Source organism: Rhinopithecus roxellana, chromosome 1 (genome assembly GCF_007565055.1).
Source record: "Rhinopithecus roxellana isolate Shanxi Qingling chromosome 1, ASM756505v1, whole genome shotgun sequence".
Classification (NCBI taxonomy): domain Eukaryota; kingdom Metazoa; phylum Chordata; class Mammalia; order Primates; family Cercopithecidae; genus Rhinopithecus; species Rhinopithecus roxellana.
In genome coordinates, this window is record NC_044549.1 from 190,676,089 (window position 1) to 190,693,671 (window position 17,583).

Sequence of the window (17,583 nt, forward strand, 5' to 3'; positions counted from 1 at the left end):
AGCCTGTAATCCCAGCACTTTGGGAGGCCGAGACGGGCGGATCACGAGGTCAGGAGATCGAGACCATCCTGGCTAACACGGTGAAACCCCGTCTCTACTAAAAATACAAAAAACTAGCTGGGCGAGGTGGCGGGTGCCTGTAGTCCCAGCTACTCGGGAGGCTGAGGCAGGAGAATGGCGTGAACCTGGGAGGCAGAGCTTGCAGTGAGCTGAGATCCGGCCACTGCACTCCAGTCTAGGCGACAGAGCGAGACTCCGCCTCAAAAAAAAAAAAAAAAAAAAAAAGAAAATTCTAAAAAGAAGATATACAAATGGCCAACGAAGATATGAAAAAATACTCAACATCACTAACAATCAGGGAAATATAACTTAAAACCACAATGCGATACCACCTTACTCCTGCAGAATGGCCCTGTTAAAAAAATAAAATAAAATAAAAAAATAAAGATAAAAAAATATACGTTGGCATGGATGTGGTGAATAGGAAATACTTCTACACTGCTGGTGGGAATGTAAACTACTACAGCCACTATGGAAAACTGTGGAGATTCCTTAAAGAACTAAAAGTAGAACTACTATTTGATCCAGCAATTCCACTATTGGGTATCTACCCAGAGGAAAGGAAGTCATTACATGAAAAAGATACTTGCACACGATTATAGCATCACAATTCGCAACTGCAAAAATGTGGAACCGGGCCAGGTGTGGTAGCTCACGCCTGTAATCCTAGCACTTTGGGAGGCTGAGGCAGGTGGATCACCTGAGGTCAGGAGTTCAAGACCAGCCTGGCCAACATTGTGAAACCCCGTCTCTACTAAAAATACAAAAATTAGCCAGGCGTGGTGGCATGTGCCTGTAATCCCAGCTACCGGGGAAGCTGACACAGGAGAATTGCTTGAACGCATGGAAGGAGGAGGTTGCAGTCAGGTGAGATCGCGCCATTGTACTCCAGCCTGGGTGATAAGAGCAAAAACGCCATCTCAAAAAACAAACAAAAAACCAAAGTGGAAGCAACCCGAATGCCCATCAATCAATGAGTAGATAAACTGTGGTGTGTGTGTATATATGTATATATGGTGGAATACTACTCAGCTATAAAAAGGAATGAATTAATGGCATTTGCAGTGACCTGGATAATAATGAAGACCATTATTCTAAGTGAAGTAACTCAGGAATGAAAAACCAGACATTGTATGTTCTCACTCATAAGTGGGAGCTAAGCTATGAGGATGCAAACGCATAAGAATGACACAATGCACTTTTGGGGTCAGAGGGAAAGTGTGGGAAGGGGGCAAGGTATAAAAGACGACAAATATGGTGCAGTGTATACTGCTCAGGTGATGGGTGAACCAGAATCTCACAAATCACCACTAAATAACTTATTCATGTAACTAAACACCACCTGTTCCCCAATAACCCCAGGCATGGTGGCATGTGCCTGTAGTCCCAGGTACTCAGGAGGCTGAGGCACGAGAATAGCTTGAACCTGGGAGGTGGAGGCTGCAGGGAGCTGAGATCTCCAGCCTGGGCGACAGAGCAAGACTCTGTCTCAAAAACAAATCAAAAGACTAATGTTTCTACTTTTGATATCAGCATAGTAATAAAAGAACAAACAGCTTATAAAATCATTCTCAAGTCTTTAATTAAAATCCATAGAGCATTTAACGCGAACAGATGTTTAAACTCTTTCAGTGACTCTCGTATTTTAAAATCCTTTGCACCGCATCGTGAGGCTAACTTCATGCTAGAAATCTACAGATAATGTAACACCACAAAAATACATTCGGAGTCCATTCCAATGCAAGTTTAAAACACTTTAATTGGCAGACAATGTAAAGATATTTAAAAACAAAAATTACAAAATGAGCACATAAAAGTCTTCCCTTTTGAATTTTTAATAAAATACTTCTCTGTATAAGATCTAATGAAAAATTCCAGTTACTTATAAAAGTTATGTGAGAAATCAATTAAGGTATGTATCTATATATGATCTATATATGTATGAATTACACTATTTAAATGAACAAAATGTTGAACACTTTGACGACACAGCACACCATCTATTACTCATATTAAAATAGATGAAAATACTCAAAGAAGCAGTTGGATACAGGCAAAAGAAAGTATGATACTTGAGGCCAAAAGAAAAAAAAATCCAGAAAACAAAAACAATCTCCCCATCCCCCACCAAACCCTTAACTGTAAGGGAAAGAAAGGAAGAGAGAACTTAAAGCCAACTGTGGACCAAATTCTCATTCTTATTATTTAATGAGAAACAGCATGAGAATTTGGCTCCAGATTACTAAAACAGCTACAGAAACTTATTTGGCCTGGACAATTTAATAGTATACCAACTGCTGAAATAACCAAGCGCAGTTGGTGTACAGCTGGAGGAAAAAAAAAACACTTTTTACAGCTTTAACTTTGTAAAAAAATGTATCTTTTGGAAACCATAGTCTCCTTCACAAATTGCACTTGAGATGGCTGAATGCATTGATTGAGCAAGGCATTATTTGTTCACTGACACACACACAAAAGCAGCTACAGATAGTTGACATTTTGGACTACTAAAACTATTTTAGACATGTTTTTCTTCTCTAAGAAAATGATCTATGATGTTTGTGAAACTTAACGGCCTGTCTGCTCTGCCATGTTTCTGGAGACCTGATGCTGGTTCAACACTATCTCTTACTGTAATGGAGAAGTTCGATGGAAATATGAATAAAGTCAGTCCAAACGATATTAATTTCTGGAATTTTAAGCTTTATCTTGACCAGGAAAGGAAGCTCCTGCAAAACTGATGGTTTCACTGACAGAGCTTACAAAATGTACATAATGAGCACTGCCAGTTTGAATACTACAATTTATGTCTAGAAAATGACAAATGAACTCTGCAATTGATTTTTAAAGATAGAGAACGACTTTCACAGCCACTTCTCTACAATAAATTGTCTTTTACAGTAAAAACAAAATTTGGAAGCAATATGATACTAAGAAATACAGCAAGCTCATAAGGCTGAGAAATTGTACGGTTGCTTTAAAAAACCTTGCTCTAAATAATGGGAAGAAGTGTGACAGAACTAACTTCAGTGAAGATCTGCACAGTTCTCATATAATAAAGTAAAAATTAGACAACCACTATGAACAGTTATGACTAACACAAAAACTGATACATAAAAAGTGAGTAAAAAAGACCCTACAGTTTATCTATTTCCTTGAGCTAGAAAGATATAGCATAGTCCAAAAATGCAGTGACTGGGTATGTCTTTATTTAACTTCCTCTTCTTCCATCTGCCTCCCTCTCTCTGCCTCCTCTCATTAAAACCAAGATTCTAGCTTAGTTTGGAAGTAGCAGTCTAAAATGAAAGCAGATACCTGATCATAGAAAAGAAACAATGAAAAGCTTGCATCAATAGTTCTTCATTCCTCCGACCAATTGGGGAAAAAAACCCTTCAATCTTTATTAGTTACCCCTTTGAAAAGCAGTAAAAATCTTAAATTGAAACCAAGGTTCAGTAGAGGTGACTTTAATTTTTTTGTGCAACTGAGTCTTAGATGTTTAAGACTTTAGTCTACATAATGTTTAAATCAATTAATACATTCAGTCAAATTCTAACACTGAGGTAATTATTAGATAATGGAGGAAAATGTGAAAAGGAACGAGACTGGAAGGAGCAATCTTCAAAAATCACGTAAGTTGCTCAAAAAAGAAAAAACTTATCGAATATAAATATTTAGAAATAATGTTTCAGTTAGGAGACAAAGCCTTAAATAGACTGAAGTGCTCTAGTTATGTGGAAACATAAAGCAATTTGGGGAATCTGTCCTGTGTGCCCTAAACAGTCCACCATTTTCACAAAAAGTCCTCACAAGATTCAAGTTGAATGAGCATATTTTTAAACTTTGGGGGTGGTCTTAGTCCACGCCATCTCAAAGAGAAGGTTTTAAATTTATTGAAGTCCAATGCTTTTCAGATATACTCTAGATTCCAGGCCTATCAACAGATTGTTTCCTCATCACGGGGCAGAAATGGCCTCTGCCTCTTACATCCTCCATAGGGAGGGCACATCTCCCATTGACCTCAGGCCCACATTTGGAATGGGTCTACAGGGGAAAAAGAAAAGAGAATGCCTGACCACTACCCAGTCATTATGGAGCTCTCTCCTATCTTAATCTCTTCTCAGTTTTGGCCTTTAGAATAATAATGTTAAAAAAAAAAAAAAGTAAGGATAATATAACTTTTTTTTTGTTTGTTTTTTTGAGACACAGTCTTGCTCTGCTGCCCAGGCTGGAGTGCAGTGGTGCAATCTCGATTCACTGCAGACTCCGCCTCCTGGGTTCAAGTGATTCTCATGCCTCAGCCTCCCAAGTAGCTGGGACTACAGGCCTGTGCCACCATGCCCGGCTAATTTTTGTAGTTTTAGTAGAGACGGGGCTTTGCCATGTTGGCCAGGCTTGTCTGGAACTCTGGACCTCAAGTGATCCACCTGCCTCAGCCTCCCAAAGTGCTGGGATTACAGGTGTGAGCCACTGCGCCTGGCTGGAAAATAAAACTCACTGCCTATCTGCATAGAACATGGGTTTAGTGCACTATGTTTACTAAAATTTCCCTTTGGAGTTTTCAGAAGATGGCAGGTGCTGCTGCTTCTATGCTCTAAAACAGATGTGAGCTGCATGCTATTTATATAACTGTCACACAGGAGTAATGAGTGAGGCAATTTCTAAATGCTGGAGTTTGTACAGCTGAGGTGAAACATTACACACTTTAAAGTAGGAAGAGGTTAATATAAGATTACTGTTACAATTTAACTTTTCTTTGTATTACCATAATAGATGTTTCCTTTAAACACAAATAGAGTTTATAAGGCAATAACGATAAACATTGAGGATTTACTTGAGCCTCATTACTCAAGATCCCACTACAGATAAAGAAACAATGTTGGGGGCCGGGCGCGGTGGCTCAAGCCTGTAATCCCAGCACTTTGGGAGGCCGAGACGGGCGGATCACGAGGTCAGGAGATCGAGACCATCCTGGCTAACACGGGAAAACCCCGTCTCTACTAAAAAATACAAAAAAAACTAGCCGGGCGAGGTGGCGGGCGCCTGTAGTCCCAGTTACTCGGGAGGCTGAGGTAGGAGAATGGCGTGAACCCGGGAGGCGGAGCTTGCAGTGAGCTGAGATCCGGCCACTGCACTCCAGCCTGGGCGACAGAGCGAGACTCCGTCTCAAAAAAAATAAAAAAAAGAAAAAAAAAAAAAAAGAAACAACGTTGGGAACTGATAAACACCTGAACTTATGAAAATAACAGAAAATAAAATCACGGAAACTTATATGACTCTGATAAATGATAATGAATATTTCTCTTTTATACTGAAGGCACTGCTAATACACAAATATCCTGCCAACATTTAAACTCTGAAATCAGCAGTTAGTGAAAGGAGTCCATTTAGTTTAATACCAGCATTTTAAAAAACAAATAAGACTACTTTAAGAGTCATGGCAGAGTTTCCAACGAGCTAAATGAAAATCAGATATAACAAGCTGCTCCATATAAAGATTGTGGTTCCTACTTTTAAAAAAGTATGCTATAACTTACTTCCTTAAAAATATAAGCATAACACAAAAACTAAATAATAAATATATATATATATAAACATAGGCCCTGCTGAGAAATCTTCATAAATTCTACAATAATTTCAACAGTTATAGGTTGAACCACACATTCACATATGACATGCAAAGAGAGAATCCCAGCATCACTGAACAGTTCAGCATAAAGCTAAAAATACAGAATTAGAATGAAATAGGTGGTAAATAATGTATGTCACAAACTGATGACTGTGCCTCCTATATTGTAGCACACCTTGGAACTTAACAGTTAGAATTTCTTCAGTCCCAGGAAGCACTACATACTGACCAACCATGAAGCTCTCATAAAATGTCAGGTAAGCAAATAAAAAGCCATATAAAATAATACAATTTATTAACATGACTAATATTTCATATTTTGTTAGAAGATTAATTTGTAATCATTGTACCCTGTAGATTTTGAAACAATTTTATTAGAAATTCCTAATGCTGGTTCTTGAGTAATCTAAAAAATTGTATTTACTCAAATTTAGAATGCTATTTATAGTTCTAAGCAGTTAGATGAAATATTCTGATTATTCTAAAGTTGCTTTGGTACAAAATTTAGAATAAAGCAAAACTGGCAGCACCACAACAAATGTGATCCTTTCGCAGCAGGTCTAAGGGTCCCTCAGAGACAACAAAGCGTTAAGTTAAAATACATATAAATAAGAGCCATTCTCCTGACAATTTTCTCACATCATGGACAAGGGAAATAAAATCCACATTCAGTAAGTTATACTGGGGGCCAAATTTCATGCTCCATGTCATTATTCCTCAATGATAGTGTAAAAAATGCTTATTATTGCTGGGATTATTAACTGATGTCTAATTCATAGTTCTGGATGCTTCAATGATGAGGCCAATGATTAGAGTGGTACATTTTAATGTTTAGTCCACTGATACTGTGATGTTATTTTAATGCAAGGTTTAATTTAGTTTTTTATTACAGATTCATTGAGGTATAATTGACATACAACAAACTGCACATACTTAAAGTGCACAATTTGATACACAGTCTTTTGAACAGCATGAAAAGTGCCTGATAAATTAAAAATGAAAAAATTTCAATTTACACATCTTTTTTTAAAATAGTAAATTCTAATTTTTATGAGATATAGATATGGATTTATAAAAAGGTAGATGGAAAGAGAAGAAATTAATTCCAACAGCCAAATTTACTCAGAAGGTTTAGAAACACCAAAATTGACAGCCAGTTTTCTTGATTTTCTTCTTGAAGAAGAGCTTGGTGTTGACTTATGGTAAGATATACTACGGCCTTGAGAGGCCGTTTCAACTTGAAAAGAAGATGCAGGTTGAGCAATCTGAGAGGACTTCAAAGAAGCTGATGAGCTCTCCTGTGGACTTACTTTGACAATGTTGGAAGAATCTGGCTGGCTAGTCTGAACTGGAGCGGCTTGAGAACTCTGGGCTTCCTTATTCTCAAAGTTCTTTTTGTTTGCAACCCTTTTTTTAGTAACCTGTTAGGAATAAAAACACTACTAATTAATAATGTAGGCAAAAAAAAATTGGAAATTACCATAAACCATGCATGCTGCTAATATTTGTCCATCACAGCTGATCTGTGACTTCCACTTATAATTTCCAAGTAAGACTTTAGTAATTCAAATAACTTAGTTAACAAACAAAATATTTAAAATTCTTGGGCTGGGTGCAGTGGCTCACAACTGTAATATCAGCACTTTGGGAGGCTGAGGCAGGTGGATCGCTTGAGATCTGGGGTTTGAGACCACGGCAAAACTCCATCTCTACAAAAAAATTACAAAAACGAGACAGGCATGCTGGCACATGCCTTTAGCCTCAGGTACTCAGGAGTCTAAGGTGGGAGGATCACTTGAGCCCAGGAAGTCAAGGCTGCAGGGAGCCGAGATTGTGTGTGGGCTGCGTTCCAGCCTGGGCTAGAGTGAGATCCTTCTCCAAAAAAATGAATAATAATAATAAAAAAACAAATAAATACAATTCTCCACAGGTTAAATATTTTTAAAATGTTTGTGATTTTATTTATATTTCAGATTTTAATCAATCTGTATTAGAATAGCATATTACTTGGTACAATTATTATTTATTAGAACACAAACTCAGAGAGCAGGGACAGGTCAGACTTGTCAATCACTGCCTTCTTACTACCCACACTAGTACTGAACTTCTAGTTGGCACTGAATAAGTAAACTGAATAAAAAAATCTTTATCATAGTCTTTCAGCATTAAACAAATAATTATCTTAAAAATATTATTTTTCTCACCTGCAGAGGTATAAACTGATTGTGCACACCCCCTGGCATTCCCCCAGCCATGGGCATGGTCCCAGAATATAAAGTATGATGGAAAGGCTTCCCAGGAACTGGCACTGATGGTCCCCATGGCATTGAGCCAAAGAGATGAGATGATGAAGGCATTATATTAGCTGTTAAAAACCAAGGAAAATTTTTCTTTTAGTAAAATGGTATCATCAAAGCTCTGAAATTTGAGACCTCCTTCTGCTAGCCTGTTTGGGCTTTTTTTTTTTTTTTTTGCCTTTGACAAAAGGCCTACACTTACTTGACCTATAATTACTCTTCCTTACAACATTCAACCTCAGGATCCCTTCCTAGGACTGTGTGGACTATCTACAGAAATGAATTTATCATTATACTGGCCTGAAAAGGAGAATACTACTACTACTATCATATGCTGATACAAGTTTTAAGAATATTTGCAATTATATTTATAAAAATAATAAAAGGGTCATGAAATTGTCCCTTGTGAGAGAAAAGCTTGGGCACAAAGAGAGAAATCTTAAGGATCTCACCTGCCCCCAATGCATAGTTGCTTCCATAGTGATCCCAGCCTACAAAAAAACCAAAAAAGCTCAAGTCCTGATATCTCATCACCTTCATATGACAGGTAGAATCTTTCTTTTTTCTATTTTAATAATTGGAAGTCAAGGCCTTTTTTCACTTATGGTTTGTTTCTTATTAAAAATGTATTGAACCAATGGGTTCCAAATCTAATTTGTATATCTGAATCACTTGAGGAGCTTGTGAAATACAGATTCCTGGGCAGGGCCTCAGATCTAGTAAGCCAGACTCTGAGGTGCCCTGGAGTTTGTATTAAGCTCCACAGGCGATTCTTATGGAGACAGCCTGTACCAGTGCAGCATTTCAAAACTACATTAAACAGTGACAAGGTACCAGCACACTGCCACTGAAGAAGATATGCACTATGTTCAAATATTCTTTTCATAGAGATAAAAAGCAGCCAGACCCCTAAAATAGTATAGCTTAATTAAAGTTCAGCTATTTAAGACATTTTTGGATTAGGAGAGAAGACTCATAACATACTTCAGGGTTACGAAATACATATACACAAATTCTAAGAGGAAGAAAACTTTTAATATGAAAAACATAAGAGTCAGAAAATTATGTAAAAATAAATGTTAAAAAATAATTTTTTTAAATTTTATTTTTTTTAATTTTTTTATTATTATTATTATTTTTAAACATGAGCAGTGGCTCATGCCTGTAATTCCAGCACTTTGGGATGCCAGGCATGGCATGTGGCTATGGTCCCAGCTACTCGGGAGGCTAATGTGTGAGGATCGCTTGAGCCTGGGAGGTGGAGGTTGCAGTGAACCAACATCAGGTCATTGCACTTTAACTTGGCTGACAGAGTGAGAACTTGTCTCAAAAAAGAAAACAAAAGTAGAAAATTAGGTCTTGAAACTATCTACGAGCAACTTTGGTGGGAGTCATAATGCTAAGAACGTCTATTTAAAAGATGCTATGCTAATCTTATACAATGGTCAACTCCGTAATTTCCCCAATAGATCACTGTTATAAATATGAAATACATATTCCTCAACTGGGACATTTTATATAAATTTTTTTATAACATAAAATAGAAATTTACAAAATAACTTTAAAATGTTAATCGAATGCTTAAGTTGTTCTCTGCTGATTAACCTTCAAATATCTTGGCATTTATGTATTTACATATTTTAACTGGAATATTTGGAGAACACCTTTATAGGACCAAAAGCATTCCAATTATAACCTTAAAATTATTAGTAGGTATGAATAAACTAATCAACATGAAAAAGGTTAAAATATCAATAATAAATGGGGAAAATAATCATTCCTCTTAAAAAATATATGATCATAAGACAATTCTGTTTTAGAGAAGTTTGTGTGCAAACTTTTAGGTACCCTACACATACTAATTACTTAAAATTAATCTATATATAGCTACTGTATTCATTTTTGAATGTGAAGAAGCAGCAGTCAAATTAGATTTTATAAGTTATGGGGATACTATTATATTGAGCTATACAAAAATATCAGATCCATTATGTCATGAAAACTTTATGACTAAAACATTGTTGGCCGGGCAAAGTGGCTCATGCCTGTAATCTGGCACTTTGGGAGGCCGAGGCTGGCGGATCTCTTGAGCCCAGAGTTTGAGACCAGCCTAAACAACATGGTGAAACCCTGTCTCTACAAAAAGACATGAAAATTAGCCAGATGTGGTGGTGCGTGCCATAGTCCCAGCCACTTGGGAGGCAGAGGCAGGAGGATCAACTGAGCCCAAGGAGGTCGAGGCTTTTGTGAGCCCTGATCATGCCACTGCACTCCAGCCTGGGTGACAGGAGTGGCACTGTGTCTCAAAAAAAAAAAATTCAAGTCTGTCGTCATCTGTTTTTTGTTTTTTTAGACCTAGGCTAGAGTGCAGTGGCATAATCTTGGCTCACTGCAGCCTCCACCTCACAGGCTCAACCAATCCTCCTGCCTCAGCCTCCTGAATAGCTGGGAACTACAGGCACATGGCACCACACTCAGCTAATTTTTTCTATTTTCTGTAGTGACAAGGTCTCCCTATGTTGCCCAGACTGGTCTTGAACTCATGGCTCTAGTGATCCTCCCACCTCAGCCTCTCAAAGTGCTGGCATTACAGGTTTGAGCTACCACACCAGCTATCTGTTTTCAAAGCCCATGCTTTTGTTACTGTACTGAATTGGCATTCCTTTGACTGTATAAAAAATGTTTTCTTTTGTTTTGGTTTGGGCCTTTGGGGGTTTTCTTGAGACAGGCCTTCCAAAGTGCTAGAAATACAGGCATGAGCCACCACGCCTGGCTCAGACTTGGATTTTGAATGCCAGTTCTGCTAGATAGTAACTTATGACCTTAGACAAATTACATTAAAAAAAAATCAAAATACTACATATACATTGTACTAAAAAAGATTTTCTTCTTTTTTTTTTTTGTGAGATGGAATCTAGCTCTGTAGCCCAGGCTGGGGTGTAGTGGCACAATCTCAGCTCACTGCAACCTCTGCCTCCTGGGTTCAAGCGATTCTCCTGCCTCAGCCTCCTGAGTAGCTGGGACTACAGGTGTGTGCCACCATACCCAACTAATTTTCAAATTTTTATATTTTTAGTAGAGATGGTTTCACCATGTTGGTCAGGCTGGTCTCAAACTCCTGACCTCAAGTAATCCACCTACCTCGGCCTCCCAAAGTGCTGGAATTACAGGTGTGAGCCACTGCACCTGGCCTAAAAAAGATTTTCAAAAGAAAACAGCAGACATCTGTTCTACTCCAGGTTTAACTGTTTTAGATATTTATTTCCACACTGTTGAATAACTTGCTTATGCTACTTGTTAATAATTTATTAATTTTAGGCATTTTTAGGTCTACTGATTTCCTATTTAGATAGAACAAAATTCAGTTTTTTTGCATTACCCCTCACTACTTACCCTGTACTCCCAATGTAAGTACATTACATCATTTGTTTAAATATACAAGCAGTGTTATCTATTTGTGGTATGTGGCTATGTAAATATTATCACTGCAGAGCCAAGCTGGGTACTCTGATTATGTTTCTTTTCTTGTAAGAAGAGATCCATTATGTACTTTCTTGTAAAACCTTTTGTTTTTACTTGAGTTAGTCATTATCTTTTTTTTTTTGAGACAGGTCTCATTCTGTCACCCAGGCTGGGGGGGCAGTGGCATGATCACAGCTCACCGCAGCCTTGACCTCCCAGGCTCAAGTGATCCTCCCAAGTAGCTGCGACTATAGGTGCATGCCACCATGTCTGGCTACTTTTGTATTTTTTGTAGATTAGAGATGGGGTTTTATCATGTTGCCAGGCTGTTTCGCCATGTTGCCCGGGCTAATAATTATTTTTTAAAAGCTTAGTCTTGCTTATATCAATTCTTTAGGAAAAATATAATAAAAGCTGCTCAGTCTTCTCTATATCCATCCTTAATGTTTTCCCATTGCTCATCTATTAATAACCTTACTGCCAAGACTTCTCTCTGCCTCTCCAGTTGGGACTAGTCACTTTCTAGACCCACTGAGCAGCTGGCATCCTGGGATTTTCATTCATTGTATAACTATACTAGATCTGCAATTTGTCATTTTGGTTTCCTAATTTTCTTTTCTTTTTTAAACTACTGTTTTGTTTTGTTGGAGCATATAATTCAGTAGCTTCTTAAAAAAGGGTAGGCAAGGCATGATGGCTCATGCTTGTAATCTCGGCATTTTCTTTTTTCTTTTTTCTTTTTTTTGAGACGGAGTCTTGCTCTGTCGCCCAGGCTGGAGTGCAGTGGCCGGATCTCAGCTCACTGCAAGCTCCGCCTCCCGGGTTTATGCCATTCTCCCGCCTCAGCCTCCCGAGTAGCTGGGACTACAGGCGCCCGCCACCTCGCCCGGCTAGTTTTTTTTTTGTATTTTTTAGTAGAGACGGGGTTTCACCGTATTAGCCAGGATGGTCTCGATCTCCTGACCTCGTGATCCGCCCGTCTCAGCCTCCCAAAGTGCTGGGATTACAGGCTTGAGCCACCAAGCCCGGCCAATCTCGGCATTTTCGAAGGCTGAAGTGGGAGGATTGCGTGAGCCCAGGACTTTGAGATCGGCCTGGGCAATATAGTGAGACCTTGCCACTTCAAAAAAAAAAAAAAAAAAAAAGTACATAAGAAATACATTTGCATATCTGAAAATATCTTTTTGTCTCCTTTATACTGGATTCACAGTTTGGCTATACAGAGAAATCAGGACGAAACTCATCCTGCCTCAGGGTTTTGAGGTATTCAATGCTTTCTGGCATCTAGGCACTGTTCAATGGTGCAGTACCATTCTAATTCTTATTCTTTTATATGTACTGTATTTCTTCTCTTCTCTGAATCTCTTAGGACCATTTTTATCACTAGTATTCAGAATCTGAAGATAATCTGTATCTTTATTCATTGTGCTCAACATTTGGGGGCTCTTTTAGAGATGCATATCATTTTGTTTTAGAAAAGTTTATTCGTTTGATACTTACCCCCCTTCCTTTATCTCTGATTTCTTTTTCTGGAACTCCAATAACGTGGGAGCTGGATCTGTGCACTAAATCTCTGTTCTTTCTTATTTTACAACTTTTATCTTCCTTAGCTTTGCTAGGACTTTATCTATTAAATTTTAAAATTTTACTTAACAATTTTACTTGTTCTCTAATTATTCTTTTTTCATCTTCCAAATTCATATCTGGGGAGAAGGATATGACTGGCTACAATCTGAGAATAGGATGAGGAAAAGGGAACTTTTCCTTAATCTCTGTGTTTTCAGTCTCACACATTCCATTCTCTTCTCTGCCTGGTATTCCCGTATCTAGAGAGCTCCTCTAGAAAATACACTTCCAGTTTTTTGCTTGCAGAGGTCTGGCTGCGTTGCGGAGGGATGAGGGGGGTAGTCTCACCACTCCACACATAGACTTTCAACTAATCCCTCTCTTTTTAGCACATGCCTCCTCTTTATCTTCTCTAACAGTTTCTGATGCTTCCAAGTTCTGAACCTCTTGGGAACGGTGAGGGACGCTCTACTTATCATGCTCATTTGTAATCTCTTCTACGGGCACTTTAGCTTGTAGCTTTTAACCTTGCTCTGCTAAAATGGTTACTTCTTCAGTTGTTTTTCTCAACACAACCTCTTTTCAAATCTCTAATCTGCTGATATTTCTTCTCCTATCTCTTTGTCCTCGTAGATTTACACTTTTGAAATCCTTTATTATTCAGTTTAACGAGGAGAAGAGATAACTGCATGTCATAAATTTAATCAGTATTATTCACCTTTCTAATGCTTATTGTAAGCATTAGATATTTAGAATTCCTGGAATATTACCTGGCAGTAGATGCAGAAAAGTGATTTTCTAAACTTAAATAAATTATTGGCTTTAAAACAATAATAATTAAGATACAGGGAAGCCAACTGCTATTAGGAAAAAAAGCTGAGTGATTTAGAAAATCTCAGAACTTAAGATTTAGAATTATAAAATGTTAGTCTCAACAAAATGTTGGACATAGTCTACTACAAACAAGAAAATACAGTCCTGAAGAAATTACATGATTTTGGCCAGGCGCAGTGGCTCAAGTGCTGGTAATCCCAGCACTTTGGGAGGCCGAGACGGGCGGATCACAAGGTCAGGAGATCAAGATCATCCTGGCTAACATGGTGAAACCCGTCTCTACTAAAAAATACAAAAAACTAGCCGGGCGAGGTGGCGGGCGCCTGTAGTCCCAGCTACTCGGGAGGCTGAGGCGGAAGAATGGCGTGAACCCGGGAGGCGGAGCTTGCAGTGAGCTGAGATCTGGCCACTGCACTCCAGCCTGGGCGACAGAGCGAGACTCCGTTTCAAAAAAAAAAAAAAAAAAAAAAAAAAAAAAGAAATTACATGATTTTTTTTTTTTTACCTTTTGATATCTAACTTAAACCCAAATTCATCTGTTAGGAGCTATTGGAGAATAAGAGCCTACCCACTCAACCTTTTCTTACTACTCTAGCCATACTAGAGGCTATAGGAAAAGAATGGCATTTCTAGATGAATCTGCAGGCTGTGGCTTTGGGCTTTCTCACAATTTCTTAACATTCCTAGATATTTGAGTACATTTTTTATTTCTTAAAAGAGACGCTTCTTAAAAGAGTTTAGTAAAAATAACAATGACAAATACTTATAAGTGAAAAATATCTTACCAGTAGGTGGGGGAAAGACTGGAGGAATGGTTCCGGGTGGTACAGCTGAAGGATAATTTGCAAATACTGGTGAAGGCAAAGGGAAATTCACGCCTAAGGAGCCCTGTGGAAGTATTTAAAAGTTACAAGACAGTGCAATACAAGCTTTCTACAGAGACTAATAAAACATTTAATAGAGAAGTCATGGACAGTTCTTACCAATTGTTGTAAAGCAAAAAGTGCAGCTTTCTCCTTGGCTTCATTTTCAGAGTGGCACTGTGGCCCATGTATCAGTAAGCCATTAGATAATTTTACTTGGCAAACAGTCATTGTCTAAATAAAGAGAATATATTTGTCTATGAAATTCTCTGTCTAGGAAGTGATCTCCCCCAAAGTTTAGTCCAAACAAGTAAAATAATTTTATCAAGAATTTAAAAAAGGGCTTTCAGTTCAAGTTTTCAATTGCCAGGCAAAAATTTTAGAGTTGTTGCCTTATATTTTTCAGTGTTTACAAAATAAAAAGCTTTCTAAGCTGGCTGAAGGGTCAAGCAACCGAATGCAAATGAAAGCCAGCAAAACTGTTTCCTTTATACAGGGATTGACAAACTACGGAGTTCTACCTCTTTTTGTAAATAAACTTTTACTGGAACATAGCCACGTCCATTCTAATGGCTACTTTCACACTGTAACTGTAGAGTTCGGAAGTTGTGATACAGACCATCTGTCCCACAAGGCCTAAAAATATTTACTATCTGACTCTTTACAGAAAAAATTTGCTGACTCATGTTTATACCATCCTTTACTTAGGAGGTATTTTGGTAATATGAGTTAATTGCCAAAATATAAAAGACTCAGATATTCTGATGTGTTTTCTACTCATATTTAAATTATAACTACATTATACTTTAATTTTCTGTTTTATAAAAAAGCTTGTTTTGTTTCAGTGTACCTTAATTTTTTTAAAAAAAATAGACTTGGGGGTACAAATGGTAGTTACATGGATATACTACATAGTGGTGAAGTGTGGACTTTAGTGTACCCATCGCCTGAATAGTATACATTGTACCCAGTATGTCATTTCTCATCCCTCACATCCCTCTTACCATCCCATCTTTTGAAATCTCTAATGTCTATTATTCCACTCTGTATGTCCATGTTTAACTCCCATTTATAAATGAGAACATGTGGTATCTGACTTTCTATTTCTGAATTATTTCACTTAGGATAATGGCCCCCAGTTCCATTCATGTTGCTGCAAGACACATGATTTCATTCTTTTTATGGCTGGATAGTATCACATGGTGTGTGTGTATACACACACACACATGCACGCACACATACACCACATTTTCTTTATCCAGTCATCCACTGATGGACACTTAGGTTGATTCCATATCTTTGCTACTGTGAACAGTGCTGTGATAAATATACAAATGCAGGCATACTTTTTAGATAATGATTTCTTTTCCTGGGGCAGATACCCAGAAGTGAGACTGCTGAATTAAATCATAGTTCTATTTTTAGCTCTTTGAGAAATCACTATACTGTTTTCATACAGGTTATACTAATTTACATTCCAACCAACAGTGTATAAACACTCCCTTTTTGCCACATCCTTGCCAAAATCTGTTGTTTTTTGACTTTTTAATAATAGCCATTCCGCCTGGTGTGAGATGGTATCTCATTGTGGCCCAAAACTGCACTTCTCTGGTAATTAGTAATGTTGAACATTTTTTTCATGTTTGTTGGCAACCCCTTGAGATGTCTTCTTTTGAGAAATGTTCACTCACGACCTTTGCCTGTTTTTAATGGGGTTATTTGTTTTTTACTTGTTGAGTTGAGTTCCTTGTAGATTCTGGATATTTAGTCCTTTGTCAGATACATAGTTTAAAAATACTGCAGATTGTTTGTTTACTCTGTTGATTATTTCTTTTGCTGTGCAGGAGCTTTTTAGTTTAGTTAAGTCCCATTTGTCTATTTTTGTTTTTGTTGCATTTGCTTTTGAGATACTAGTCATAAATCTTTGTCTAGGCCAATGTCTAGAAGAGTTTTTCCCACGTTTTCTTCTAGGATTTTTTTTTTTTTTTTTTTTTTTTTTTTTTTTTTTTTTGAGACGGAGTCTCGCTCTGTGGCCCAGGCTGGAGTGCAGTGGCCGGATCTCAGCTCACTACAAGCTCCGCCTCCCGGGTTTATGCCATTCTCCTGCCTCAGCCTCCCGAGTAGCTGGGACTACAGGTGCCCGCCACCTCGCCCGGCTAGTTTTTTGTTTTTTAGTAGAGACGGGGTTTCACCGTGTTAGCCAGGATGGTCTCGATCTCCTGACCTCGTGATCCGCCCGTCTCGGCCTCCCAAAGTGCTGGGATTACAGGCTTGAGCCACCGTGCCCGGCTTCTTCTAGGATTTTTATCGCTTCAGGTCTTACATTTAAGACTCATTTCCTGAGTTCTCTATATATTCTGGCTATTCTTTATCAGATATATCATTAAGAAGTATTTTCTCTTATTCTATGAGTTACCTTTTTCACTCTTGTTATTGTCTTTTGATGCACACAATATTAACATTTCCATGAAGTGCAATTTGTCCATGTTTTCTTTCATGGCCTGTGCTTCTGGTGTCACATCCCAGAAATCACTGCCAAATCCAGTGTTGTGAAGCTTCTGCCCTAAGTTTCCTTTTAAGACTTTTATAGTTTTAGGCCTTATCTTACATTTAGGTGTTTGATCCATTTTGAGTTAATTTTCATATATTATGTTAGTTAGGTAAGTTCTTTAAAATATGAATATCCAGTTACCCAGCACCATTTGCTGAAAGATCATTCACTTTCTTTCTTTTTTTTTTTTTGAGATGGTGTCTCACTCTGTTGCCCAGGCTAGAGTGCAGTGGAGTGATCCTGGCTCACTGTAACTTCTGCCTCCCAGGTTCAAGCAATTCTCTTGCCTCAGGCTCTCAAGTAGCTGTGATTACAGGTACA

The 17,583-nt window shown here is 38.0% G+C and overlaps 1 protein-coding gene across 5 annotated transcripts in view; it reads right to left on the reverse strand.

Annotated features, from left to right (window-relative positions):
- The window catches only part of XRN1 (5'-3' exoribonuclease 1), a 147,646-nt gene that overhangs the window by 13,736 nt on the left and 116,327 nt on the right, over nt 1–17,583 (reverse strand). For 3 of the 5 annotated variants that reach the window (XM_030934849.1, XM_030934848.1, XM_030934852.1), the window contains 5 exons: nt 14,832–14,945; nt 14,634–14,736; nt 8,439–8,477; nt 7,894–8,054; nt 5,430–7,110 (listed from right to left, as the gene is read on the reverse strand). In XM_030934849.1, the coding sequence (XP_030790709.1) occupies nt 6,808–7,110; nt 7,894–8,054; nt 8,439–8,477; nt 14,634–14,736; nt 14,832–14,945 (720 nt within the window). In that variant the 3' untranslated portion in view covers nt 5,430–6,807. Of the gene's footprint in view, nt 1–5,429; nt 7,111–7,893; nt 8,055–8,438; nt 8,478–14,633; nt 14,737–14,831; nt 14,946–17,583 lie in introns of those variants that run through there. The other 2 variants (XM_030934851.1, XM_030934850.1) reach the window with 2 other exon arrangements.